Here is a 27,276-nt window from a genome sequence, read left to right on the forward strand (position 1 = left end):
GGAAAAAGTGAGGAAAAGAGGAAGAGAAGAGGAGGAAATGAGGAAGATATAAGGTTGCGATAATTCAGGCGTCTTTTTCTCCCTACGAAAATATACAAAGGGGAAAAAAAAAAGAGATCATAAAGAGAAGTAATAACAGGAATAGAAAAAGAAGATTCGGGAGAAAGAAGTTAAGCGGAGGGGTGAAATAAAGAGGAACTGGATGAAAGGCGAAGAGAGAAATTGAAAACTTAAAGATTGTGTCATATAGATTTTTGAAAGGCGAAGAGCAGAAATGAAAACTTTTTTTTGTCATGTGGAGTTTTAAAACTCGGGAAGTTTTTCAAAATAATGGCATTTAATTCTTTTTTTTTTTTACGTTATCAATAAATGAAACAGGAAAACAAATAGATAAATCAATAAATAACACAGAAAAAACAAATAGATAAATCAATAAATACGGAATTGGTGGAAAACTGAAGGAGAGTACGAGAATGGAAGGTCAACTAAATGAAAATATGAAGATTAAAAAAAAAAAAAATTAAAATTGGAGATGCATCGAAAGAGGAGAATCAGAAAGCGAAAATAAACGGAGAAATTCGTAATAAAGAAAAATAAAAATGCCAATAACGAAAAAAGAAATAAGTAAGGCAAACGATAATGCAAAATGAAAGCAAAAACCAAAAGGAATAATGAAGGAAGACAATAAATGTAAAAAAAAAGACAAAAAAGAATAAATATATTGTGCGTTTGTATATTTTCTACGCGAATTTAAAAAAATGGAAAAAAAAACACAGTAGGGAAACCAAAAGCGTTTTTTAACTTCAAAGGCAAAAATCTAGCTAACGACACAATGCGTAGCGTCTACTCCCTCCCTTTCCCCCCTCCCACACCCCAGGGGAGGGGGAGGGGGGAGGTCCTTCCTGCGTAGGTACCTTCGCCCTCCCGCGACACTGTTGGCCATCCTAATATTGACAGAGTAAATTGGCAGCGTAGATATCGAGCAAATAGCTAGCAAGAATCAGGCGCTTGGCTAGCAAATAGCTTTGCAAAGAGCGCGCCTATTTGGAGTAATACGTCGGGGCCTCGAGGCAATGAGAGAGAGAGAGAGAGAGAGAGAGAGAGAGAGAGAGAGAGAGAGAGAGGCGCGATTAAAACAGATTTCTTCAAATTTTAATCTTGTCTGCAACCCCAACCAATATGTTTGTTTGTGAGAGAGAGAGAGAGAGAGAGAGAGAGAGAGAGAGAGAGAGAGAGAGAGAGAGAGAGTAGAGAGGCGATTAAAACAGATTTCTTCAAATTTTAATCTTGTCTGCAACCCAACAATGTTTGTGTGTGTGTTTGTATTTGAGAGAGAGAGAGAGAGAGAGAGAGAGAGAGAGAGAGAGAGAGAGAGAGAGAGAGAGAGAGAGAGAGAGAGGCAAAAGGCGATTAAAACCGATTTCTACAAATTTTAATCTCGCCTGCAACCCCAGCAATGTGTGTTAGTATTTGAGAGAGAGAGAGAGAGAGAGAGAGAGAGAGAGAGAGAGAGAGAGAGAGAGAGAGAGAGACTGACTTCAACAAACTCATGCAATTCCATCTACTTGACAAGCTGGCTTTCGGCAAGCACACGAATGCTTTTCACAGTCGGAGAGCGACTCGGGGAAAATTGCTTGCAAACGCGAGCAAGCAATGCTTGGAAGCAATGCTTGAGAGCATTGCTTTGCAGAGCAAACATTTTCATCTCTGATGGAGTCGAATGAGAAATGGAAAATAAAAAAAAAAATAAAAAATGTTCCATAGAGAAAACGGAAGGGGAGAAATGAATGATTTTTTTATATATAACAAGTAAAAAATGCGGCGAAGTTTCATCGGCGTAAGCGAGTTTTCTGTACAGCGTATAATCAAGGCCACCGGAAATATATATACCTTACGGTGGTGTAGGTATAATGCTGTATGAGCCGCGGCCCATGAAACTTTAACCAAGGCCCCGTGCTGGCCTGTCCTATATCGTTGCCAGACGCACGATTGTGGCTAACTTTAACCTGAAATAAAAAAAAACTACTGAGACTAGAGGGCTGCAATTTGGTATGTTTGATCATTGGAGGGTGGATGATCAACATACCAATTTGCAGCCCTCTAGCCTCTGTGGTTTTTAAGATCTGAGGGCGGGCAGAAAAAGTGCGAACGGACAGACAAAGCCGGCACAATAGTTTTCTTTACAGAAAATGAAAAAAATAAGTAAATTATTATTAATCTTTATCAGAAAACTGAACTGATTATCAGCTCTCACAGGCCTGGGCCAGAAGGATTTGTCTTAATTTATATTTTGCATTTAAATTTTGTCAATTGAATTACAATTTATCAAAAACTTAACAATTGGATTAATTTCAAATGCTGCATTTTCTGATAGAATTCCACTGATCGATTAATAATTAATGGTCTTTGATGAATCATGTAAGTTGTCGATATGGAATCCTTCTGATAAAAATAAAATGAAAACCTGATAAAAATGGAATTCCAATTATCTCCGGAATCGAGATAAATGTAGGAATAAATAAATATCTGATTCTGAAAAATGGGAATTGTAAAACGAGCGGTTTATGAGATGAGATATTTCACAGTCTCTCTCTCTCTCTCTCTCTCCGAAATCGAGATAAATATAATAATAAATAAATATCTGATTCTGAAAAATGGGAAATATAAAACGGACGGTTTATGAGAACAGATATATCACAGGCTCTCTCTCTCTCTCTCTCTCTCTCTCTCTCTCTCTCTCTCTCTCTCTCTCTCTCTCTCTCCGAAATCGAGATGAATACAGGTCTAAATAAATATCTGATTCTGAAAAATGGGAATTGTAAAACGAGAGGTTTATAAGATGAGATATCTCTCTCTCTCTCTCTCTCTCTCTCTCTCTCTCTCTCTCTCTCTCTCTCTCTCTCTTCTCTGAAAGGGGTAATAACTCTCTCGCAAATGTGGAGTGAAAAGCAAAAACGCGAGACCCAATATTCCTCACGGTGAACATGAAAAACACACAAGACTTGTTTTTTTTTTTTTTTAAAGAAACGAGAAATTTCAGATTGAAATTAATGATTCTATCAATCAATAAATAATAAAAATAGTAACTACGATTATAATGATGATAGATAATGATAAAAATATGATAATAATATTTATAATAATTTTAATGAAACATCATGATATCTGTCTAAAAGAACGACAGAAAAAATTAAATTCGTTCTCTTAATAATTTGATAATGATATTAAATAGAATGACTACAGCTCTGATAATAATAATAATAATAATAATAATAATAATAATAATAATAATAATAATAATAATAATAATAGTTTTTGCATATCTATTTCCTTTCCTTTTTCAAAACTGATTCTGTTTCCAATACATATCTGCGAATCAGTAATACTTTGATTATATTCCCCTGAGTTTCTCTCTCTCTCTCTCTCTCTCTCTCTCTCTCCTCTCTCTCTCTCTCTCTCTCTCTCTCTAACGGTATTCTTTGAAATCTTTTGCCAATCAAGTATATGTTTTTATGTCCAAAAGAGAATAATATGAAATACTTTCTCTCTCTCCTCTCCTCTCTCTCTCTCTCTCTCTCTCTCTTTACACGTATTCACTGAAATTTGTTGGCAATCATGAATGTGATTTTTCATATATGAAACAGAATTTATGAAGTGCTTCTCTCTCTCTCTCTCTCTCTCTCTCTCTCTCTCTCTCTCTCTCTCTCTCTCTCTCTCCATCCGGACCAATCTCCACCTCCCCGCGCGTCGGAACGATCTCACCGGCGCGATCGCCATAAACTTCCAACATGACGCCTGTGATTCATTACTCTCTCTCTCTCTCTCTCTCTCTCTCTCTCTCTCTCTCTCTCTCTCTCTCTCTCTCTCTCCGGCCATTTCTCGCCATTATCGGCCACTGCGCTTCTATTCTTTCTCAATACCGTCCTTTTTACAAATCGGGAGTTATTCCCTTTTCAATTACCGTCCTTATGACAGAAGGCCGTAGAGTTCAAAATCCGATATTCTTTGGCCTTTTGGAAAACGGGGGAAGCGCTATACTTAACTCACACCTGTCCGTATTTCCACCGTCCGTATCAACAGTTGTCCATTTAGTCCGCTTTCCTGAAACCTACCTCTCTCTCTCTCTCTCTCTCTCTCTCTCTCTCTCTCTCTCTCTCTCTCTCTCTCTAACAGCATTCACTGAAATCTGTTGGTAATCATGAATGTGGTTTTTCACATCTGAAACAGAATATATGAAGTGCTTCTCTCTCTCTCTCTCTCTCTCTCTCTCTCTCGCGCGCCTGTGTTGAAATTTTCTTCTTTTAACAAGAGTAATGACTTCTAAATATTAACAGCTGATCTTCGTTTTCCTTTATTTTTGCTCTCTCTCTCTCTCTCTCTCTGTCTCTCTCTCTCTCTCCATACACTTCACAGGACAATCCTTTCTACTGAATAGAAAAGAAGGCCGTTTTACGAGAGAGAGAGAGAGAGAGAGAGAGAGAGAGAGAGAGAGAGAGAGAGAGAGAGAGAGAGAGAGAAACAAATGATCAACTGTCGATATTTAGAAGTGATTAATCCTTTTAAAAGAAGTAACTTTCTGACACATCAAGAGAGAGAGAGAGAGAGAGAGAGAGAGAGAGAGAGAGAGAGAGAGAGAGGAATTACAGACTGAAGACTTGAGTTTATTCGAGAAAATCGCCATGAGATTCAAATATCCACGCGTCTCTTGTCATTCTACCTTTACTCCTCCCCCTCCCCGCCCCCCTCTTATACAACAGAGTCCGTTCCTCCCTCTATTCCTTCTCTCCCTCTATTCCTCTTCCCCCTCTATTCATATCCCCTCAGCTTTTAACCGTCGATATATAACTTTGGCGAGAAGACCCTCTGGCCATATACCAATATACCACCAAATATGGCTTTTTATATCTCGCGCGTCTCAAGTATGTCGCCTCCGCCTCCTCCTCCTCCTCCTCCTCCTCCTCCTCCTCCTCCTCCTCCTCCGTACTCTGCCCGTCTCTCATAACCTAAAGGTATAGAGTTGATATGGAAGGGGTAAGGGTGAGGAGGAGGAGGAGGATGAGCGGGAGGAATGGTGGAGGAGAAAGAGGAAATGGTGGAGGAAGAAGGAAATGGTGGAGGATGAAGGAGGAAATGGTGGAGGAGGAAGGAGGAGGAAATGGTGGAGAAGGAGGAAATGGTGGAGAAGGAGGAGGAAATGGTGGAGGATGAAGGAGGAAATGGTGGTGGAGGAGAAAGGGGAAATGGTGGAGGAGGGGGAAAGAGGAAATGGCGGAGAAGAAGGATGGAGAAATGGTGGTGGGAGGAGGAGGAGGAGGAAGGAGAAATGGTGGAGGAGGAGGAGGAGGAGGAAGGAGGAAATGGTGGTGGAGGAAGAAGAAATTGTGGAGGAGAAAGAGGAAATGGTGGAGGAGGAGGAAGAAATGGTGGTGGAGGCAGAGGAAAAAGTGGCGGGAGGGGAGGAGGGGGGGTGGGGTAGGAGGGAGAAGGAGGCAGGAAAGAGAAGACAGAAACCGAAGCTAGTGGAGAGAGAGAGAGAGAGAGAGAGAGAGAGAGAGAGAGAGAGAGAGAGAGAGAGAGACTCATTAAACCGTAATTACCAGCTAAAACAAGCAGGAGAAAAAGCATTAGCATAAACACTCAATCTTTCAAAAAAGGACAAAAAACACATATAAACACAAATAAAACTCACATCTATTATGACTGGGAGACTCGCAATTAAAATAATTAGACCACTGAGGAAAAAAAAAATTCTATTTTCAAACTCTGTTTTCAATTCTGTTTACCAAAAAAAAAAAAAAAAAAAATAAACAAAGCTGTTTCCAGTAGCAGCGATAATTACCAAGGACTGAAATGATTGTCTTCTCTTACTTATTTTTAGTTTTCTGTAAAAGAAAACTATTGTGCACGCTTTGTCTGTTCGTCCGCGCTTTTTCTGTCCGCCCTCAGATCTTAAAAACGACTGAGGCTAGAGGGCTGCAAACTGGTATGTTGATCATCCACCCTCCAATCACCAAACATGCCAAATTGCAGCCCTCTAGCCTCAGTAGTTTTTATTTCATTTCAGGTTAAAGTTAGCCATAATCGTAAGTCACCAGCAACGATAGGATGAAAAATTAAGTATATCAAAAACCCAATTATTATTATTATTATTATTATTATTATTATCAGAGCAAGCCCACCAAAGGGGCCACTGACTTGAAATCCAAGAAGCTTCCAGAGACCAGATCGTAGATGTTTTAATGACATGACGTTCATGAACTCACAATCATTAAAATTTTCGAAATTGAGATATACCACCTATTGGGCTCGTGAAACACTAATACACAAGTTACAGCAGTTTCAGAATGATTCTTCAGTACTTTTATTTAGGGGTCCCATTTGCAGTATCTGCAAAATCAGTAGTAAGGCAAGGGAAAACTGCAGTATCTACCATTTTTCTCAGTTTTGTACTTTTACAGACACTCCAGTCTTCCATTTTAGGGTAGATTTATACACGGTGATTTCGTGATTATAGATACAGATTTTGCAGACACTGCAAATGGGACCCCCTAAATAAAGCACTGAAGAATCATTCTGAAACTGCAGTAACGTGTGTATCAGTGTTTCTAGAGCCCACTAGGTGGCATGTCTCAATTTCGAAAATTTTGCAGATACTACAGTTTTCCATTTTAGGGCAGAATAATTTACTTGTACCGTATGTACACTGTATCAGACGTACCATTTTTCATGTACCGTACATGTACGAAAGAGCTCATTATGACATTCGCAGCGATATTTAAAGCATATGCAAATGATCTTTAAAACCGTGTCAAGCCTAATATTCAAATATTTTATTGCCTCGCAAAGAGCTGCGCATATTTGTGTACAGATATTTGAGTGCAGTAGCGTGAATGTAATTTATTAAACGGATGGGCGTATGATGTATTAAAATTTTATATTATATATATATACATATAAGTATGTATGTATGTATGTATATATAGATGAAATATCACAAGTATTGATATCGTATTAATATCACTTTTGTAAATATATGACTGTCACCTTAGAAAAGGCTTATTGCTTTATATATACGCCATGTTTAGATGCCTTTAAGACATGCTTATCGAAATAACTGTTAATATTAAACAAAACACAAACAAAAGAATGTTCGTATTCAACATTTACAAATATATTTCACAAAATTAACTCCACAAAACAAGACGAATAAAAATGGCGAGAGCAGACTGTCGTCATGTAAATGAGACCAGTTTATTGCAGATGCTTAAACACCCAGTTCATGAAATGGAGAGAGAGAGAGAGAGAGAGAGAGAGAGAGAGAGAGAGAGAGAGAGAGAGAGAGAGAGAGAGAGAGAGGGTCCTGCATTTTGCGTAGTGAAACGGTGAGAGGAACTGGGAAGAAGAGAGAGAGAGAGAGATGGGTCAGCACTTCTGCAGTAAAGTGGTGAGAGAAATGGAAATTTCAGGACGAGAGAGAGAGAGAGAGAGAGAGAGAGAGAGAGAGAGAGAGAGAGAGACAGAGAGAGAGAGAGAGAGAGAGAGAGAGAGAGGATCCGGCATCTGCGTATTGGAATAACAGGAGAATGGAAATTTCGTGACGAGAGAGAGAGAGAGAGAGAGAGAGAGAGAGAGAGAGAGAGAGAGAGAGAGAGAGAGAGAGAGAGAGAGAGAGAGAGAGACTCGTGCAGTTAAAAGGATGTGAAATTTCCAGCAGCGACATTTGCCTATTTTGTGACGCGCGCAGACAATCATACGCATGTGTATACGCGCGCGCGCAAGCGCACACAAACAAGCACAAACACACACACAAACAAGCACAAGCACACAATATTTATTCATTTTCAAAAGCTAATGCCCCAGTTCACAGAAGCCCCATATTCAGGGTAATCCAAATGCATTATTTATTGTCCTGAAGAGAGAGAGAGAGAGAGAGAGAGAGAGAGAGAGAGAGAGAGAGAGAGAGAGAGAGAGAGAGAGAGAGAGTCATTTAACGATTACTGTAAATGCATAAAATGCAAGTAAAGAGAAAATTAACCTCTTTCTTAAATCATTTCCGACCTTATAAACACACACACACACACACACACACACACATATATATATATATATATATATATATATATATATATATATATATATATATATATATATATCTATATATATATCATATATAGTAATGATGCTAATGACATAACTTTTATTTATCGAAATAATTTTAGATAAGAATCTCTCTCTCTCTCTCCCTCTCTCTCAAACATACTGGAGATATATAAATCTACCATCTAGTTTGACTCTCTCTCTCTCTCTCTCTCTCTCAAACACACTGAAGATATATAAATCTACCATCTAGTTTGACTCTCTCTCTCTCTCTCTCTCTCTCTCTCTCTCTCTCTCTCTCTCTCTCTCTCTGGTCTAATGCAACCAGAATGAGGAGAGAGACAGAAAGACAAGATTACAACCTGTATCCTACGCGTATGTCAATTTCCCAATTCCCCTTCCCCCCACCCTGGGGTTCTTGAACCCCTTCCTTCATCTCTCTCCTCCGCCCCCCACCAACAACACCCCAGGGGTTCAGAAAGCCATCCAGTCCAAAAGCACAATTTTCTTGTAACAAAAAAAAAAAAAAAAAAAAAAAAAAAAAAAAAAACAGCCCAAACATCTTTCTTCAATCTCCCAATTCAGTGCTTGAAAGCACATTAAGAAGGCAAAGGCAACTCAGATAAAAAAAGGAGGTTCTCAGAAGCCGTTCACAATCAAGCAAGCGAGCAAGCAAGCAAGCAGGCAGGCAGGCAGAATGGATGCTGAAACGAATAGACTCTAATGGAACTATTGAAGCGATTTGGTTCCAACCGGTCGTATCGTTTCTGATGTCTTTTCCTCTCTCTCTCTCTCTCTCTGTCTCTGTCTCTCTCTCAAGATGTGTGGGGCCGCCGTCTTTGTGTTTCTGGTCTCTGTCTCTCACTCTGTTTCTCAGTCGTGAGGAATACGACCCACACACATCAATTCTTTTATAGCGTCTCTCAGGAAGTGGTCGTCCCCGCTGTACTATATTCGTCTACGGCTCTCTCTCTCTCTCTCTTTCTCTCTCTCTGTATTTGTTCCCGGCTCTCTCTCTCTATATATATATATAAGTCTCTTTCTCTCTCTCCTGTATATTCATTCCAGTTCATTCTCTCTGTCTGTATTTTGTTCCAGGCTCTCTCTCTCTCTCTCTCTCTCTATGTCTCTTTTCTCTCTCCTGTATATTCATTCACACGATTCTTCTCTCTCTCTCTCTCTCTCTCTCTCTCTCTCTCTCTCTCTCTCTCTCTCTCTCTCTCTATATATCTATATATATATATATATATATATATATATATATAAAATTTGTTCCTCTCTCTCTCTCTCTCTCTCTCTATAATTGTCTCTTTCTCTCTTTGCCCTGTATATCTCTTCTCTTTCTCTCTCTCTCGCTATATATATGTTCGTCTCTCTCTCTCTCTCTCTCTCTCTCTCTCTCTCTCTCTCTCTCTCTCTCTCTCTCTCTCCAGGAAAAGAAGAAAAACCTTTTCCAGATTCGAGAGCAATATTCCAGGGCATCCGGAATATTCCAGAAGGGCCCTTTTTTCCCCCCAAGTTCATAACAAGTATTCTTCGGGTCCAGGCACGTGCTTTTTTTTGTCCAATATTAAAATAACAAATGTTATAAAAAGGTCGGAGTTCTTAGTTCTTATTACTCTTATTCAATTCTCCTTGTATTTTAATAATTTAACTTACATTTTATATATTTATTTATTAATATGTTCATTTATCTTTTTCTTTCCTAATAGTTAATCTCTACTTTCTGTATTTTCCTGTAAAATTCTGTTACTTTGAATTTCAAGTCAGTGGCCTTGTGGGTTTGTTTCATATGGATAGAATAATAATAATAATAATAATAATAATAATAATAATAATAATAATAATAATAATAATACAGATGTTAAAAATGTTGGATTTCTGTGTTGCAAAATGTTGCAGAATTTCTAGGAGATTTTTTTAAGTTACATTTACTATATCTTGACGCGACAGTCATAAGAATGATTATCTTACAAAAAAAAAAAACTACAAAAATTACAAAAGCCCGGCAAAACGATGAACAAATAAATTATTTACTAGAACAAATAAATAAACGTATTTGCCCACAACAAAATGCTAAGCGCTGAGGCAAGATGGAATCTGTATACTTTGACACAAAAATATTTACCACATAGAGGGCTAGCGCCGTCAGTGCACCTCGTGCGGTGCACTGTAGGCATTACTTAAGGTTCTTAGCAGCGTCCCTTCGGCCCCTAGCTGCAACCCCTTTCGTTCCTTTTACTGTACCTCCTTTCATATTCTCTTTCTTCAACCCTCTTCCCACAACTGATTCATAGTGCAACTGCTTTGAGATTTTCTTACACCTTTCAAACCTTTTACTGTCAATTTCCGTTTCAGCGCTGAATGACCTCATAGGTCCCAGTGCTTGGCGTAAAAACGACATAAGCCCAGAAAATCAATAAACAAAAAAACGGTATTTAGTAAAACAAATAAATCAACATTTTATCATTCAAAATCTCAAATCAAAATTCCAAAATTTCAATATGAGATCTCCAGGCCACTAGTCCCTCCCACTCACTTTCCTGTTACTCTCACGTTAACTCTTATTTTTCTTCTTTTTTCTTCCTCCTCCTCCTCCTCCTCCTCAGGAGGAGAATCACTTCTCCTAGAGGGGCCACCCTATGGTTGGTACTTGAACCATACTTGTCACCATCTCGAATTCCTGAAGTGAAACTCGAAAGGTCTCGGCCTCAGAGCAATAGAATCTCTCTGAGGATTTCCAGTCTCGAACCGTTGGTAAACATGGGAAGTTCTGGAGGGGGAAAGGGAAGGGGAAGGAAAAGGGGGAATGGGGAGGGAAGTGGGGAGGGAGGAGGTCCCAGGATAAGGGAGGCGGGAGTAGGAAATAACTTATACATGTTTATTTGAATAAATATATGTATATATATATATATATATATATATATATATATATATATATATATATATATATATATATGTGTGTGTGTGTGTATATAATGTCTGTGTGTACGAATGAGCGTGATAAACTGATGTTCTAATATAATCAATACTCTTCACTTCCAAAATAGAATAATAATTCAAAAATAAATCAATGGATTATATTACTAAATTAATATTGACAAACAAACTATATATATACATATGTACATTACACACACACATATATATATACTGAGTATATATATATATATATATATATATATATATATATATATATATATAATATATATACATGTGTATATATTATGACTATTCTAATCATTAGAGAATATAGAAACAAAAACCCACCTCCACGAAAAAAAAATAACCAATAAAAATGCGTGAAAACAAAATAATAAAGTGTGAAAGAAAAACAATTTACAGTCTCTCACGAAAAAGACCAAAAAAAAGCCCCCAAAAACCTGGATCCCACAGACATTCGGAAAGGAGGGAGGGGGGGGGGGAAGGAAGGAAGAGAGGAGAGAGGATAAACGCTTATGAAAAAAGTTATGGGAAACAAATGAACATCCTCCCTGCGGACTGGTATTTTATATCCCAAACAAATCCTCGTTGTCACGGCTGGCCTTCCCAATCTTTGGAGGGGGTCCTCAGTGCTCCCCTTGGGGAACACCCCAACCAATTTTTTTTGTCTAAGAGGAGGAGGAGGAGGGGGGGTTTGATAAAAAGTGTCGTGGGTGCTGGACTGGCTGGGAGAACCTCGCTCTGGAGAGAGAGAGAGAGAGAGAGAGAGAGAGAGAGAGAGAGAGAGAGAGAGAGAGAGAGAAGAGAGATAAAGAATGTTATAAATATTGCCAGAAATGATACAAGAGTAAGAAGTAAACCAGGGCAAAGCTGCTGAGAGAGAGAGAGAGAGAGAGAGAGAGAGAGAGAGAGAGAGAGAGAGAGAGAGAGAGAGAGAGAGAGAGAGAGAGAGAGCTAAGCCCTGGCGCAAAACACGCCAAACTAGCTGCTTCTAGAGCTTCGTTCTGCCCCGGCTGTTCGGCCTCAAATGGGTTCCCACGCCCCCTAAAAAAAAAAAAAAAGGGATAAGAAGACGTTCCTTTTGAGGCTCCCGAACAACAATGGACAGAGAGAGAGAGAGAGAGAGAGAGAGAGAGAGAGAGAGAGAGAGAGAGAGAGAGAGAGAGAGAGAGAGTTAAAAATGGTTGAAAATGTGTTGGTGAGAGAGCGTGCTGAAGAGATACTTTCTCAAAACTTGTAAATGAAAATGAAATCATGTAAAGAGAGAGAGAGGAGAGAGAGAGAGAGAGAGAGAGAGAGAGAGAGAGAGAGAGAGAGAGAGAGAGAGAGAGAGAGAGAGTTTTTCTCAAAACTGTTCAGCAAATTAAAGGCACGTAAATGACTGAAATGTGTGTGTGTGTGTGTGTGTGAGAGAGAGAGAGAGAGAGAGAGAGAGAGAGAGAGAGAGAGAGAGAAGAGGTCATCCAAATTAAAAGTGGTTAGGAGAGAGAGAGAGAGAGAGAGAGAGAGAGATGAGAGATTTTAAGGGAAAGCCAGATTTTCTCAAAACTAATCAGTCAAAACAAACTCATAACGAATGGCTCGCAAATATACAAACAATTATAAACAAAGCATACGCACAAACTACGGCACAAACAAATAAATAAGGCGCAGACTTTCTTTCCACTTTCTTCCCGAAACATTAGGACCTCGGGAGAATTTGTTCCACAGAATTTTTTCCCCCTCGGTCCAATACTGGAATATAAATTCTCGGCGTTGTGTTAAATACCAAGTAATTAAATACACCCGTCATTTCTCGCGGTATTGCGCGTGTACGGACGCGTATGTACGCGCATACGCCTGCGCAAAGGATTGTTTGCAATGTGAAATTACAAGAAACATCTCCATATACGCTTTTTACGCATGTACGCAATTTTGGATTTTGATCCAAACGTAAAGAATTCAAGTCATAATGACATCAATTTGAGAGAAGAGAGAGAGAGAGAGAGAGGAGGTGGTTTGCGATGGCGTAAAAGCGTACATGCATCTGACGAAATGCGTATTTTTCCCTCTAAGGGAGAGTAATGGAGGAGAGGACCTCATGCGGAGAGAGAGAGAGAGAGAGAGAGAGAGAGAGAGAGAGAGAGAGAGAGAGAGAGAGAGCCCATTAATTTTTCCTTAATGTATCGTACGTATAATAAATTAAGGTAAATTGACACATACTTTATTTAACCTGTGAACTTTACGCTAAAATCATATCTGACTTTTATGGCCGTTAAGATATATCGTTTTCACACACATCACGTCACGTCACCGACACATCACGTCACGGTCACATCACGTCACGGTCACATCACGTCACGTTACCGTCACACCACGTCACGTCACCGACACGTCACGTCAAAATATTCCTTCCAAGAAAACCTGTCGTGATGTGACGGTGGATACCGTGTGCTTGATGGTGAAATGACGTGATTGTGTGAACTAGTCCATTTGATCGCCCACCCCCCACAAGGGGCTAGTACTAAACACGGCGAAACAGTGGTTCATCTACACTGTTTCGCCGTGTTTAATACTAGCCCCTGGGGGATCAAATGTATTTCGCCATGTTTAGTACTAACCCCTGGGGGGTCAAATGTATTTCACCGTGATTAGTACTAGCCCCCTGGGATCAAATGTATTTCGCCATGTTTAGTACTAGACCCTGGGGGTCAAATGTATTTTGCCGTATTTAGCACTAGCCTCTGAGGGATCGAATGTATTTCGCCATGTTTAGTACTAGACCCTGGGGGTTAAATGTATTTTGCCGTGTTTAGTACTAGACCCTGGGGGATCAAATATATTTTGCCATGTTTAGTACTAGACCCTGGGGGTTATATGTATTTTGCCGTGTTTAGTACTAGACCCTGGGGGTCAAATGTATTTTGCCGTGTTTAGTACTAGCCCCTGGGGGATCAAATGTGTTTCGCCGTGTTTAATCCTAACCCCTGGGGTTCAATCTTATTTTGCCGTGTTAAGTAGCCCCAGTCAAATATTTGCCATGTGTGCTAGCCTGGGATCAAATGTCCCTATTTGCCATGTAGTACTAGCCCTGCAACAATATATATAAGTATATTTTATATATCTATATAATATATATATATATATATATATATATATATATATATATATATATATATATATATATATATATATATATATATATGTTATTAACCTACCACACATGGCAAATCCCATCCCTGTCACGATAAAATCCGTCAAAAACAAAAACAAAAAAAAACAAACGCACAAACAAACAAACAAGACCTACCTTGGTCGGTGGAGTACCTGTCCCTCAGGTGGGTCACCGCCAGGGGGTTCTCCGTCAGTAGCTGGTAGTACCCTTGGAGGACCAGGACCAGTTCCTCGGCATCGCGGTCCTCGAGACTCAGTACCAGGTTCTGCGGGAGACGAGAGAGAAAAGGGTTATATACATATGTATATGTGTGCATGCATGCATGTATGTATGTATGTATGTATGTATGTATATGTATATATATGTATATACATATATACACACACAATATTAAGCTACAAATATTATTTAATATCCCATTCACCACACCTTGCGAATAATGAACACCCAAAGGGCATTGCATTTCCTGGGTACTTCTGCCCCAGACGGGATTCGAACCTTGTCCCTGATTTACAAACAACGCTAGACAATCGACTTTATATATATATATATATATATATATATATATATATATATATATATATATATATATATATATATATATATATATATATATATATATAAAATGATTATTATCACTTTTGTACGTGATTCATTTACCACACATTACCACAGGTGAAAAATAAGACCGGTTTCGACTTTATTTCCAAGCCATTGACGAAGAAACTCGACGGAAAACAGGAACTCGTAAACCGAATTAAGTCACATGACAGACGACAGGTGAGAACGGAGGCAAACAGGAGGAGGAGGAGGAGGAGGAGGAGGAGGAGGAAGCCATGCTAATTAAACGGCGCGAGACATTAATTCCCCCAAAGAGAGACCTCGAGAGGACTGACAAGTCGAATTAAACGCTCCTGAGATGATGGCTTATACCTGGAGATGTGCTGACGCTTCTTGTGGTGGAACCACTACTGTGTCAACAATCTCTCTCCCTCGCTCTCTCTCTCTCTTATGTAAACATGCACAAATGCACATACACATAATCTGAATACTCTCTCTCTCTCTCTCTCTCTCTCTCTCTCTCTCTCTCTCTCTCTCGCATTTACGCAAACATACATAAATGTGTAGACATACACATAAGTTTGAATACCTCTCTCTCTCTCTCTCTCTTACGCAAACATCTCTCTCTCAGACAAACATAAGTCAGAAGTACAGACATATACATAAGTCAGAATACTTCTCTCTCTCTCTCTCTCTCTCTGTATACATGTGTAAAGAAATTATATTTTAGTTCACGCAGCTTTGGAAACTACACATACTAATATCGGTCACTGTCTCTCTCTCTCTCTCTCTCTCTCTCTCTCTCTCTCTCTCTCTCTCTCTCTCTCTCTCTCTCTCGCCCTAAACTGACAAATGAAAATAAATAAGAAAAAATACCTTACCCAAGGACTAGAGAAAGAAAAAACACAACTTTTTAAAAATTCTACGAAGAAAATACAAAATAAAACAAGTAAAAAAAAATGCGCCGAAGTCTCTTCGGCGCAATCGAGTTTTCTGTACAACCTCTACAGCGTATAATCAAGGCCGCCGAAAACAGATCTATCTTTCGGTGGTCTCGGTATAATGCTGTATGAGCCGCGCCCCATGAAACTTTAATCACGGTAGGGTGGTGGCCTATCCTATATCGTCGCAAGAAGCACGATTATGGCTAACTTTAACCTTAAATAAAATCAAAACCACTGAGGCTAGAGGGCTGCAATTTGGTATGTCTGATGACTGGAGAGTGGATGATCAACATACCAATTTGCAGCCCTCTAGCCTGAGTAGCTTTTAAGATCTGAGGGCGGAGAGAAAAAAAGTCCGTCCACAGAAAACTAAAAACGGCCCCAACGACGAGAATATGAACAGAAAAGGAACAAATTCCTGGCAAGTAGAGAAACGACGTAGCTTAGTAGGGGCGCGCTACGCCCCCCAAGAAATTCGTATCCCCAGGGAGGCGTTCACTCGGGCCACAGCCATTATTTTAGCACGGCGGCGGCAGAACTCCCCTGAGGAAGGGCCCACGTTGGGTGGGTGGTATTTAGGGAGGAAGAAATTGGGAGGCGTTACGGGGGAGAAAGGCCGTGTACAAGATACTGTTAAGGGCAGGGAGGGTGCTTCTTCTTCTTGGGTGTGTGTGTGTGGGGAGGGGGGGAGGAAGGGGGGAGGGGGAGAAAGAGGGCGGAAGGGCCTAAATAGACAAAATGGCGAAGACTAAAGGAACATAGTTTGGGTGAATATAAAACATGAAATTCCTTTAATCATTAATATTCACGAGAGAGAGAGAGAGAGAGAGAGAGAGAGAGAGAGAGAGAGAGAGAGAGAGAGAGAGAGAGGAGGAGGGGAAGGGGAGGAGGGGAAGGAAGGAGAGGGGGGTCTAAATACACAAATGGCAGGACTAAATGAAGTTACTCTTGGTAGATAGTGATGAAGAAATTCCATTAATCATTAAAATTCTTGAGAGAGAGAGAGAGAGAGAGAGAGAGAGAGAGAGAGAGAGAGAGAGAGAGAGAGAGAGAGAGAGAGAGAGAGAGAGAGGAAGTTTCTTTGGGTGAATATTAAAAAAAATGCCTTTAAATTCCGTAGAACCAGTAGTTAAAAAACTTGCACCTGTTCTACTTGCTAGAATTATGTAAATTTCGTTACTGAGATGATCTAAGTTGAGTAGCACATAACGAGGACTGTATGTTAGCTCTTCTTCATTTCACAAGGCACAGAACTATTATAATAATCTTAGTGATTACGAAAAACGACGATAACAAATAACAAGAACGCTAATAAAGGCGGAAATAGTAGTATGTCTCTCGTTTAAAAAAAAAAGAAAATAAAATAAGCAGCTGTAAACAAAATACACATCTTCAAACAAAAATACAAATCATGAAACAAAAGACACATCTTCAAACAAAAGACACATCTTAAAACAAAAGAGACATCTTCAAACAAAAGACAAACAAAAATACAAATCTTTAAACAAAAGCCACATCTTCAAACAAGAGACGTATTTAAACAAAAGACACATCTTCAAACAAAAGACGTTATCAAACAAAAGACACGTCTTCAAACAAAAGACATTTTTAACCAAAAGACACATCTTCAAACAAAAGTTTCCCCCACCCTTTTTAAAGGGGTGAGGGGGGAGGGGATTTACACGCGATTCTTAAAATAAAACTGAGGGATTATCTCACATGAAGGTCAACTTCGACGTAATGGCCGGGATTACAGATTCAAGGTAACAGGATTTACGGTGGGGATTCGCATTAGGCTAAAGTTGGATTTTGTGCGTAATGCATAATATTATTAGATGGGTAAAAGAGAATGGGAGGGGTAGGGGGAGGGGGAGGGGAAAGGTTGCTTTAAAAGACTGCTTATATAACTGGGGATGTTTCTTATATTAAATATTACTAAAGCAGATCTATATATAAATATTATATATTTTTTTCCAATAGAATGTCATCTTAAAAGGTATAGTACTCTGCTCAGATATTAACAAATATTAATGTTTTTCCGAATGGTACCTCCTTTGTACTCACTAATATATATATATATATATATATATATATATATATATATATATATATATATATATATATATATATAATAAAAATAGAATGTAATCTTGTTTTCCAGTAGAATATTTTATCTTGGAAGGTAAAGTCTTAGGTCGGATATTTTCCCCAATTTCTGTTCTGCCTCAGTTCCACTGTACAGCCTCTCTCTCTCTCTCTCTCTCTCTCTCTCTCTCTCTTTTTTGGTCGCTCTCTATCTCTCTTTCCCTGAATCTTTCTCTCTCTTTTCTGTCTCTCCCTGAATCTTTTTCTCTCTTTCTCTCTCTCCCTGAGTCTCTATCTCTCTTTCGGTCTCTCTCTTTCTCGCCCGGCTCTCTCTTCGGTCTCCCTGAATCTTTTTCTCTTTCTCTCTCTTCGGTCGCTCTCTCTCTCCTCCTTGAATCTCTTTCTCTCTCTCTTATCTTTTTCTTTGAGTTCTATCTCTCTCTCTCTACACACACACACACACACACACACACACACACACACACACACACACACACACACATATATATATATATATATATATATATATAAACTTTTCCATTTTTTTTTATGTAATGATCAAAGAGGCTTAACAAAAATGTCTTAGTGAGGACAGCAGTCACTGCTGATTACGCCGATAATCGACTTACTTTGTCTCTCTTGGTTGGATATGTGTGTGAGAGAGAGAGAGAGAGAGAGAGAGAAGAGAAGAGAGAGAGAGAGAGAGAGAGAGAGAGAGAGGTTCAAATTACCCTCAGGTCAGGCTAAAACAAAAAAATGAAAAAATGACCTTAAACCCCGAGATGAAATTAGTTAATCAACCAGCCATATTGATCTTCAAACGAAACATGGCGGCGGAAGAGATTGTTCAAATTTGGCTCAATTCTTAGCCCAGGAGGGAGGCATGAGGCAAGGGTGGATGTTAGGTGAGAGGGGGAAGAGGTAGGGGGGAAGAGGAAAGGGGAGGGATATTTTATGGCCAACTGGCCCCCTACGAAGAGTTCAAAATAAACCTTGATCGAAGGAGGTGGAATCGCTTTCTCTCGTGTTCCTCTGTCGTAAAAGCGCAGAATTAAGATGCATTCGGGGATAAACCGAAGCTTTAAATAGACGAGTATTATTATTTTCAGTCCTCCCTCGTATTTGGGGCCTTTATTCAAATCCACACACGAACGTACAGGCCTATGTATGCATGTATGTATGCATATATTATGTATGTATGAGTGAAAGTATACATGAGTTTCAATCACTATTTTACAATGCTGTAGATATTCATAACTATAAAAGTATATCAAATATTTGTTTCTTTATATTTACCATGTGTATGTATGTATGTGTGTATATGTATGTATGTATGTATGTATGTATGTATGAGTGAAAGTATACATGAATGTCAATCACTGTTTTACAATGCTGTAGATATTCATAACTATAAAAGTATATCAACTGTTTGTTTCTTTATATTTACCATATGTATGTATGTATGTATGTGTGAAAGTATACATGAATTCCAATCACTGTTTTACAAAGCTACACATTTCAAAAGTATAAAATTCTGTAAATGATCTAATCGTTCTCTTTGATACTACGAGATGTATTTTTGCTTACATCTGCTCTTACCCTACGTAATGTAAATACCCTTGGCAACATTACCAAGACGAGGAGACCCTTTGATTTGCAACACTGTCTTATTGAAACGTTGCTATTTTGCATAATTCCAACTTTTCTATGTCCTACAAGAATAATTGATTATGCCATTATCTTATTTCTACGTTATTCAGGGCTTAAATTCTTGTGCTATTAGAAACATCTACAAGACAGCAACAGAGAGAGAGAGAGAGAGAGAGAGAGAGAGAGAGAGAGAGAGACCACTACAAGGGGAATTAAATTTTGAGCCGAAAAGAGAACAGGGGTAAAAGAACCCACAAAGGTGATGGCGGTGGTGTTGTGGTGGGGGGAGGAGGGGTGGGGATTGTTGGAGATCCGGGTGATGGAGGAAGCGAGAGAGGGAGAGAAGGATAATAATATCTGGGCCTGTGGGTCATTAGCCCAAAACGATAGAGGAGATGAACTGGAACTATTCCTGTGACACTTTTAGAAATCTTTGCCATTACTTATATATATATATATATATATATATATATATATATATATATATATATTATTATATATATATACATATTATTATTGGATTATTATTATATAATGTGTGTGAAATAACTTATTCTGAAATAATCCCCATGCAACAACAATCCCAGGCTTTTTGTTATTATACACATATTATTATTATTATTATTATTATTATTATTATGTGTGTGTATTATTACCTATTATTATTATTATTTCCTATCTCTCTCCTAAATACCTCAGAGCCAAATCTGCTTTATGGAACCACCCCTCCCCACCCCTCAACCCCCCTTCTCCCACACTCACTCAATCACACACACACGCACACACACACTCACACTCACATCGAGAAGCAAGATTCGCATCAATGGCCAATCAATTCTCGTCTCTCCCAGGATAAAAAGGAAAGGGCGCAGAGACGTTTACTGATTGATGGCAACAGTCAGTAGGAAATCAACCAAGGCATTGAGCAGTGAGGGGCAGGGTGTGATGCTGATGAAAGTCCTGATTGTAACCCATTTACATGATGGAATGCTGGATAACAGGATACAGGAGAGAGAGAGAGAGAGAGAGAGAGAGAGAGAGAGAGGAGAGAGAGAGAGAGAGAGAAATACACTTTAATCTGTGAGAAAGACAGAATTGAAATCTGAGAGGAAAGCTTATTCTTTGACCTGGAGATTAAGAGAGAGAGAGAGAGAGAGAGAGAGAGAGAGAGAGAGAGAGAGAGAGCAGAGAGACTCTAGAGAGAGAGAGAGAGAGATTATACAGTGAAGATCTATTTTGAAGAGAGAATTAAATTATACAGAGAAGAGATCTATTTTTTGAACTGATATTAAGAGAGAGAGAGAGAGAGAGAGAGAGAGAGAAAGTAATACTCTATAATCTAACAGAAAAAGATATAATTCAAATCTGCAAGAATGCTCTACTCTTTAACCCTGAAGAGAGAGAGAGAGAGAGAGAGAGAGAGAGAGAGAGAGAGAGAGAAAGAGAGAGATCTGCAAGAAAGAGAGAAACACTCTGGGAAATCTATTGATCCAGAGAGAAAGAGAGAGGAGAGAGAGAGAGAGAGCTCTGTGGATAGAGAGAGAGAGAGAGAGAGAGAGAGAGCTAACTAATGTGATTGGCTAATCAAAGGGTCTGAGTTAAATAAGACTCCATCCTTGCGTAAGAGTAATCCCACTTTTCCCTCAACACTCTTTGATTTGGCACACAGTTCCTCCTGTGGCCCCAGGAAACACGTCAATCTGTGTCATAAGGCCCCAGTTTATTGCTGGATTAATTAAGTCCAAAGTTCCCGGAATTGGCCATGCTTCACTGTCCCTAAGAGCGGAGCGGGTATTGACACTGTCAGGCCCAACAACAGTGCCCCGGGGGAGGTCGATATTAGACGGGTAGGGAGGGAGGGAGAGGGAGAGAGGTTTGGTGGGCAATAAGGATGAAGAGGAGAGCTTCTAGTAGGTCAGAGGAGGATGGAGAGGGAGGATTGGTGCCCAATAGGGATGGAGAGGGAGGTTGGTGCCCAGTAGGGATGGAGAGGTAGGTTTGGTGCCCAGTAGGGATAGAGAGAAAGTTTTGGTGCTCAGTAGGAATGGAGAAGTAGGTTTGGTGCCCAGTAGGGATGGAGATGGAGGTTGGTGCCAAGTATGGATGGAGAGGAAGGTTTGGTGCCCAGTAGGAATGGAGAGAAAGTTTTGGTTCCCATTAGGGAAGGAGAGGGAGGCTGGTGCCCAGTATGGATGGAGAGGAAGGTTTGGTGCCCAGTGGGGACGGAGAGGGAGGTTGGTGCCCATTAGGGGAGGAGAGGAAGGTTTGGTGCCCAATAGGGATGGAGAGGGAGGTTGGTGCCCATTAGGGGAGGAGAGGAAGGTTTGGTGCCCAGTAGGGATGGAGAGGGAGGTTGGTGTCCATTAGGGAAGGAGAGGAAGGTTTGGTGCCCAGTAGAGATAGAGAGGAAGGTTTGGTGCCCAGTAGGGATGGAGAGGAAGGTTTGGTGCCCAGTAGAGATGGAGGAGAGTTTGGTGCCCAGTAGGGATGGAAAGAGGAACAAAAGGTCAGTGGAGGAGGGTAGTACAGAGATGGGTGCCCTAGGCACTTATAAAAAAAGGGGGGGCATTAAGGGTAGATCGGTGCCCTTAGGGAGAAAATAGGACAGGTTCTATGTGGTGGGTAGGAACAGAAGGTAGTGGGACAGAGGAATAGTGCCCAAAAAGAGGTAGGAAAGTGGGGGGTTGGGGAAGAGATTCCAAGTCTCCCTGGAAAAGAAGGGATAATGACGAGTGTTTCCAGGTATCCCTGGAAAGGAAGGGCTGATGAAAGGTGTTTCCAGGAGTCCTTGGAAAGGAAGGGCTGACGAAAGAAAGGTGTTTCCAGGAGTCCCTGGAAAGGAAGGGATGATGAAGGGCGTTTCCAGGTATCCCGGGAAAGGAAGATGAAGGTTCTTTCCAGGCATCTCTGGAAAGAAAGGGATGAAGAATGGTGTTTCCTGGCATCCCAGGAGACGAAAGGAAGATGAACGGTGTTCCCCGGCATCCCTGGAAAGAAAGGGACGACGAAGGGTGTTCCCAGGCATCCCTGGAAAGGCAGGGATGATGGTGGACGTTTCCAGGCATCCCTGGAAAGGCATGGATGATGGTGAGTGCTTCCAGGCATCCCTGGAAAGGGAGGTTTGCTGAAAGGTGGAGGAGGGAGGCGAGATTGATGGAGGCAGAGACTTTCACGGTCTCCTCAATTCCAGGACGACATTAGGCGAACTTCCAGATGGTGGAGTTAATGAGATTAAATGCTCTCCTGGGAATCACCTGGAAGGAGTGAGTGATGCTGCTATACATGTTTCTGACTTAGCAATTTCATCTATGGCTAACTTGGCTACCTTAGCCATCTCTTCTAACATTACTTCCATATAAGAACCTATTTTTCTGCTCCTGCTCCTGCTCCTGCTGCTACTGCTTGTGTTCCAGATAGGTCCCTTTAAGCGGAGTTAAACTCCCAAGATAAGAAATAGTAATGCAGACGCGTCAAAACCTTCAAGAGGACAGGAGGCACATTTGCATAACATGTGCTGCTGGCATTTCCGGTTAACTCCAAGGACACAGAGAGAGAGAGAGAGAGAGAGAGAGAGAGAGAGAGAGAGAGAGAGAGAGAGAGAGAGAGAGAGAGAGAGGCTAACTAATGTACAGAGATATATAAGAGTGGAAAATTCTAAGGGATATAAATGGTAAAAAAGAAAAATACTTCGCGATTTTCAGTACACCCATTCTCTCTCTCTCTTTCTCTCTATCTCTCTCTCTCTCTCTCTCATACATATGCACATACACACACATCACTCACTCACTGTGACCGGCCCTCTCTAATAACTGCCTCAGATCTCCTCCGGGCTAACTTCTATTAATCTATGGAGCAAAGGGCTTCCCGACTTGCCTATTCCAGTCGAGATTCATATGAGAGAGAGAGAGAGAGAGAGAGAGAGAGAGAGGAAGTCAATCTCGGAGGCTTATCCATACCTGGTGGGCTTGACAAAACCAAATTTGTTCAATACTAACATTATATATATATATATATATATATATATATATATATATATATATATATATATATATATATATATATATATATATATATATACACATATATACTCAGATACAATTCATGACTTATAATAACTATGATATAATCCTCTTACCGTAAACCAGTTAGGGATATATATAGGCAGTAATACCTGAGGGATTATCTCCCAGATTACACAACCCCCTCTTCCACCATACCTTGAAACAGTTACGCCAACAGACAACCATTTCCTTCGATAAACTTCGGGAGAGGGAAAGAGAATAATAATGCAATAAGGTAAAGACAGCCTGATAAACAGATTTAAGGCAAACACGGAGGTAAGGAGGGTATAAAAACCAGAGGAAGGAATATGGTAAGACGAGGAAAACAGAGGATTGGGAAGAACTCAGGTGGAAAAGCTGATACCATAAAACTGATCTTTTCATCTCCCTCTTAAGCGACCGCTTTGCAGCATCGTAGTTATGTCTCCTCCTCCTACTCCTCTTCCTCCTCCTCATAACAGTTATGTCCTCCCTCCTCCTCCTCCTCCTCCTCCCCTACCCACCACCCCCAGCTTTCCTCTTATTATTTTCTCATAGAATTTTCGGAATGTCGTAATTCACCCCCAACCACAGAAAATGCCTGGCTTCGATTTAAAGCCTGAATATTTTCCCTTTTTATCCTTTACTGCCTCGTCTCTCGTTGCCTCGAGGTTTATACAAAATGGTTTTCAATTTTCTTTTTCAATTGGCCCCCACCTCCTTTCCTTAGGTCCAGGTGATTACGGAGAGGTGAGAGAGAGAGGAGGAGGAGGAGGAGGAGGAGGAGGAGGAGGAGGAGGAGGAGGAGGAGGAGGAGGAGGAGGAGGAGGTGGTACTTGCCTTGGAAAATTATGTTCCAATATTCTCTCCGGGACAAATTCAGTTGTTCGAGTTCCCTTTTCAGTACCTCGCTTTTTTTTTTTTTTTACTTTTTCTTTCTTCATCTGGAGTGGTGAGGGGAAGAGGTTAGAAGTTTATGTTACTGTTTTACTAACTCCCTCTTTTTTTTTCCTCTTAGTAAGAGGAAGGAATTCATTAACATTGAAATCTAATTTCTTAACCATCCACTTACCTTCTCTCAGCAACGGGACTAAAAATCAATGGGGACTCTACCCACTCTTTAAAACATATACTTTCCCTTGCTTTCGTTTCTTGTGTCCTCTAGGTAAGAGGAAAGAAAGAGTCGAAGAGGAAAGAAAGAAAGTCGAAGAGGAATAGCAAGAAGAAGAATAATCATTCCTCGCCTTCCACACAGTCTTTCCAAGTCAAGTTTTTCAAGCGTTCTCTTATAAAAATTCTTTTGTTGACAGTAATGATATTCGCTGACCTATCTATTGCTTCTTCTATTCTTTCCAGCCAGGAATCCTTTGCAACGAGGCTTCTGAATGTTTATATAATCTCTCTCTTCTCTTCTTCTCTCTTCTCTCTCTCTCTCTCTCTCTCTCTCAGATAAAAGTTTCTGGTTCTATTTTTTTTATTATTTTTTCTTCACGTTAAGTTTTATCACCTTCCTTTCATAACGTTCCAAAACTTGAGAGAGGAGAGAGAGAGAGAGAGAGAGAGAGAGAGAGAGAGAGAGAGAGAGAGAGAGAGAGAGAGAGAGAGAGAGAGAGAGAGACCTGTAATGTACAATGTAGAGGGAGGAATACAAGAAATTGACGCGAGAATTGTTTTACATTTTAAGAGATATTTGTTATAGACAGGAAAATATATAAAGAAATATATATATATATATATATATATATATATATATATATATATATATATATATATATATATATATATATATATATAGTAATATGCAGTACAGAGTCTCTTTCAAGTCCTGTTCCATTAATATTTAACTTAATCCAAAAAATATGAAAGATATTTAAGATCCCCAAATCACTGGAACCATTTTCCACTCCTTACCCCATTACTGTCATGGCGCCTGGGATCGTTGATGACGTCATCGATGACGCCATCGATGACGTCACTCGGGTGGGTCTCCAGGTAATTGTTATTGTCGGCGTCGTAGCCGACGGTGGCGCCGTCCGCCATGACCAGAGTGCCATCCGCCCTCACAAGGCACCCGTCCGCCCGGAAGAGCGTGCCGTCCGAGGTCACGACGCTCCCGTCGGGGGTCAAAATGGCCCCGTCGGGAGTGACGAAAACCGGCTGGGGCCTCCGGCGAGGGTACGGCTCCAGGAAGAACGGAGGGTAGTCCTCCTTCAGGTAGCCCTCCCTCAGGCGCCTGACGGGGTAGCCGCCGTTGCGGAGGTCGTCCTCGAGGCGTGTCACGCTCAGGTCGCCGTCGGCGGTCACCACCATGGGGAAAGAGCCGTCGGCCGTGGGCAGCAGATGCCGGTTGCACTTGGGCACGGGGGCGCCCAGGGGCGCCGGTGCCTCGCAGGGCGTGCACATGCCGCAGAGTGCCCCTAGCATCGTGTCTCTCCTGAAGGGGTTCCTCTTCCTCCTGCTGCTGCTGCTGCGTAAGCACTTCGTCAGGTAGACGGAATTGGAGGCGTTTCACACAACCCGAATTTCTAACGTAAATAGATCGATTTTCTTCTCTAACAAACCAAACTGGGGTCTACTGGTTTACAGGTACCTGTAATTATTATTATTATTCATCTAAGCCAGGTAACACTCATCACACCACCTTCCATTAACGAAAAACGCGCATGCGCACTGCCAGACTTCGCTTCACGTCTCTCCGAGTCCCTACTGCAAACTCGGGCATATTTATTACGAGACCGTCAAACAAAACTCTCAGGACTTTCTGTTCCATCGTTTGTTTGTTGTTTTTCTACGGCAAACAATTATAGACGGCAAAGAACGCAAATTAACAACACAGAAGCCATATTTCTTTACATGTCTGTCGTGCGCTTAAAGTGAAAAGGTTTATCAATGTTTTTTAAAACTTGCAATTTTTTAAAAATTTTTAATAGTTAATTTTTTTTTCCATCAGGTGAGGGAAAAAGTTTCTATGACTTTTTATGGCTTGTGAATTTTTTTTAATAATTTTATTTTGTATATGTTTAATATATAACTTTTTTATCGATTGTACATTTTTTTTGAATTTTTTAAATAAATGTTTAATATAATTTTTTTCCATAAATTGAGGGAAAAATTTTCTAAGAGTTTTTCTCGTTTGTAATTTTTTTTTTTTAATTTTTAATATACAAATTTTTTCCCATACGGCGAGGAAAAAATTTTCTAGGATTTTTTATCGTTCGTAAATTTTTTTATTTGTAAATTTTTAATATAAAATTTTTCTCCGTCAGGCGCGGGGAAAAAGTTCCCACGAGTTATTTACCGCTTGTAAATTTTCTTGTAAAAGTTTTTGTAAATCATTATATAATTCTTTTCCATCTTCATCCACACTTCAGTTCAAACCTCGAAAATGATGTACACGGCCGTGTGAAATACATCCTTTTTCCGAATCCTCCCGTATTATTTCATATTTCAAAATCACTTTTTAAGAATTATGCTTTTTTTTCCAGAGCCTGCTGGAAAGGGGGGGTGGAGGCGGGGGAGGAGAAGGTACAAAGGGGATACACTAGTCAAAAAAAAGATATATTTCTATATTAAAAATCCTGCAAAATGTAAAGCCGAGGTAAAATACAAAAAAAATATATATGTGCATCAAATTGTAGTACTAAAATAATAAAGAATAAATATATCAAACCAGGCAAGAATATTATAGCGCGCAAATTTACGATTTCATGATTTTGCAATTTGCAAGGTGTAACTACATCGTCGGGAGACTGTAAAATTTGCATATCGCTTGCGTGGCATAAAGGGAAGGGGGCGAGGGAGG

General features: G+C 40.1%; 1 protein-coding gene across 1 annotated transcript in view; it reads right to left on the minus strand.

Annotated features, from left to right (window-relative positions):
* Positions 1–27,276, minus strand: part of LOC136838413 (serine-rich adhesin for platelets) — a 549,424-nt gene that overhangs the window by 90,780 nt on the left and 431,368 nt on the right. Inside the window, 1 exon segment of the mRNA XM_067103288.1 lies at positions 14,330–14,459. Coding sequence (XP_066959389.1) covers positions 14,330–14,459 — 130 coding nt within the window.

Source organism: Macrobrachium rosenbergii, chromosome 5 (genome assembly GCF_040412425.1).
Source record: "Macrobrachium rosenbergii isolate ZJJX-2024 chromosome 5, ASM4041242v1, whole genome shotgun sequence".
Lineage (NCBI taxonomy): Eukaryota > Metazoa > Arthropoda > Malacostraca > Decapoda > Palaemonidae > Macrobrachium > Macrobrachium rosenbergii.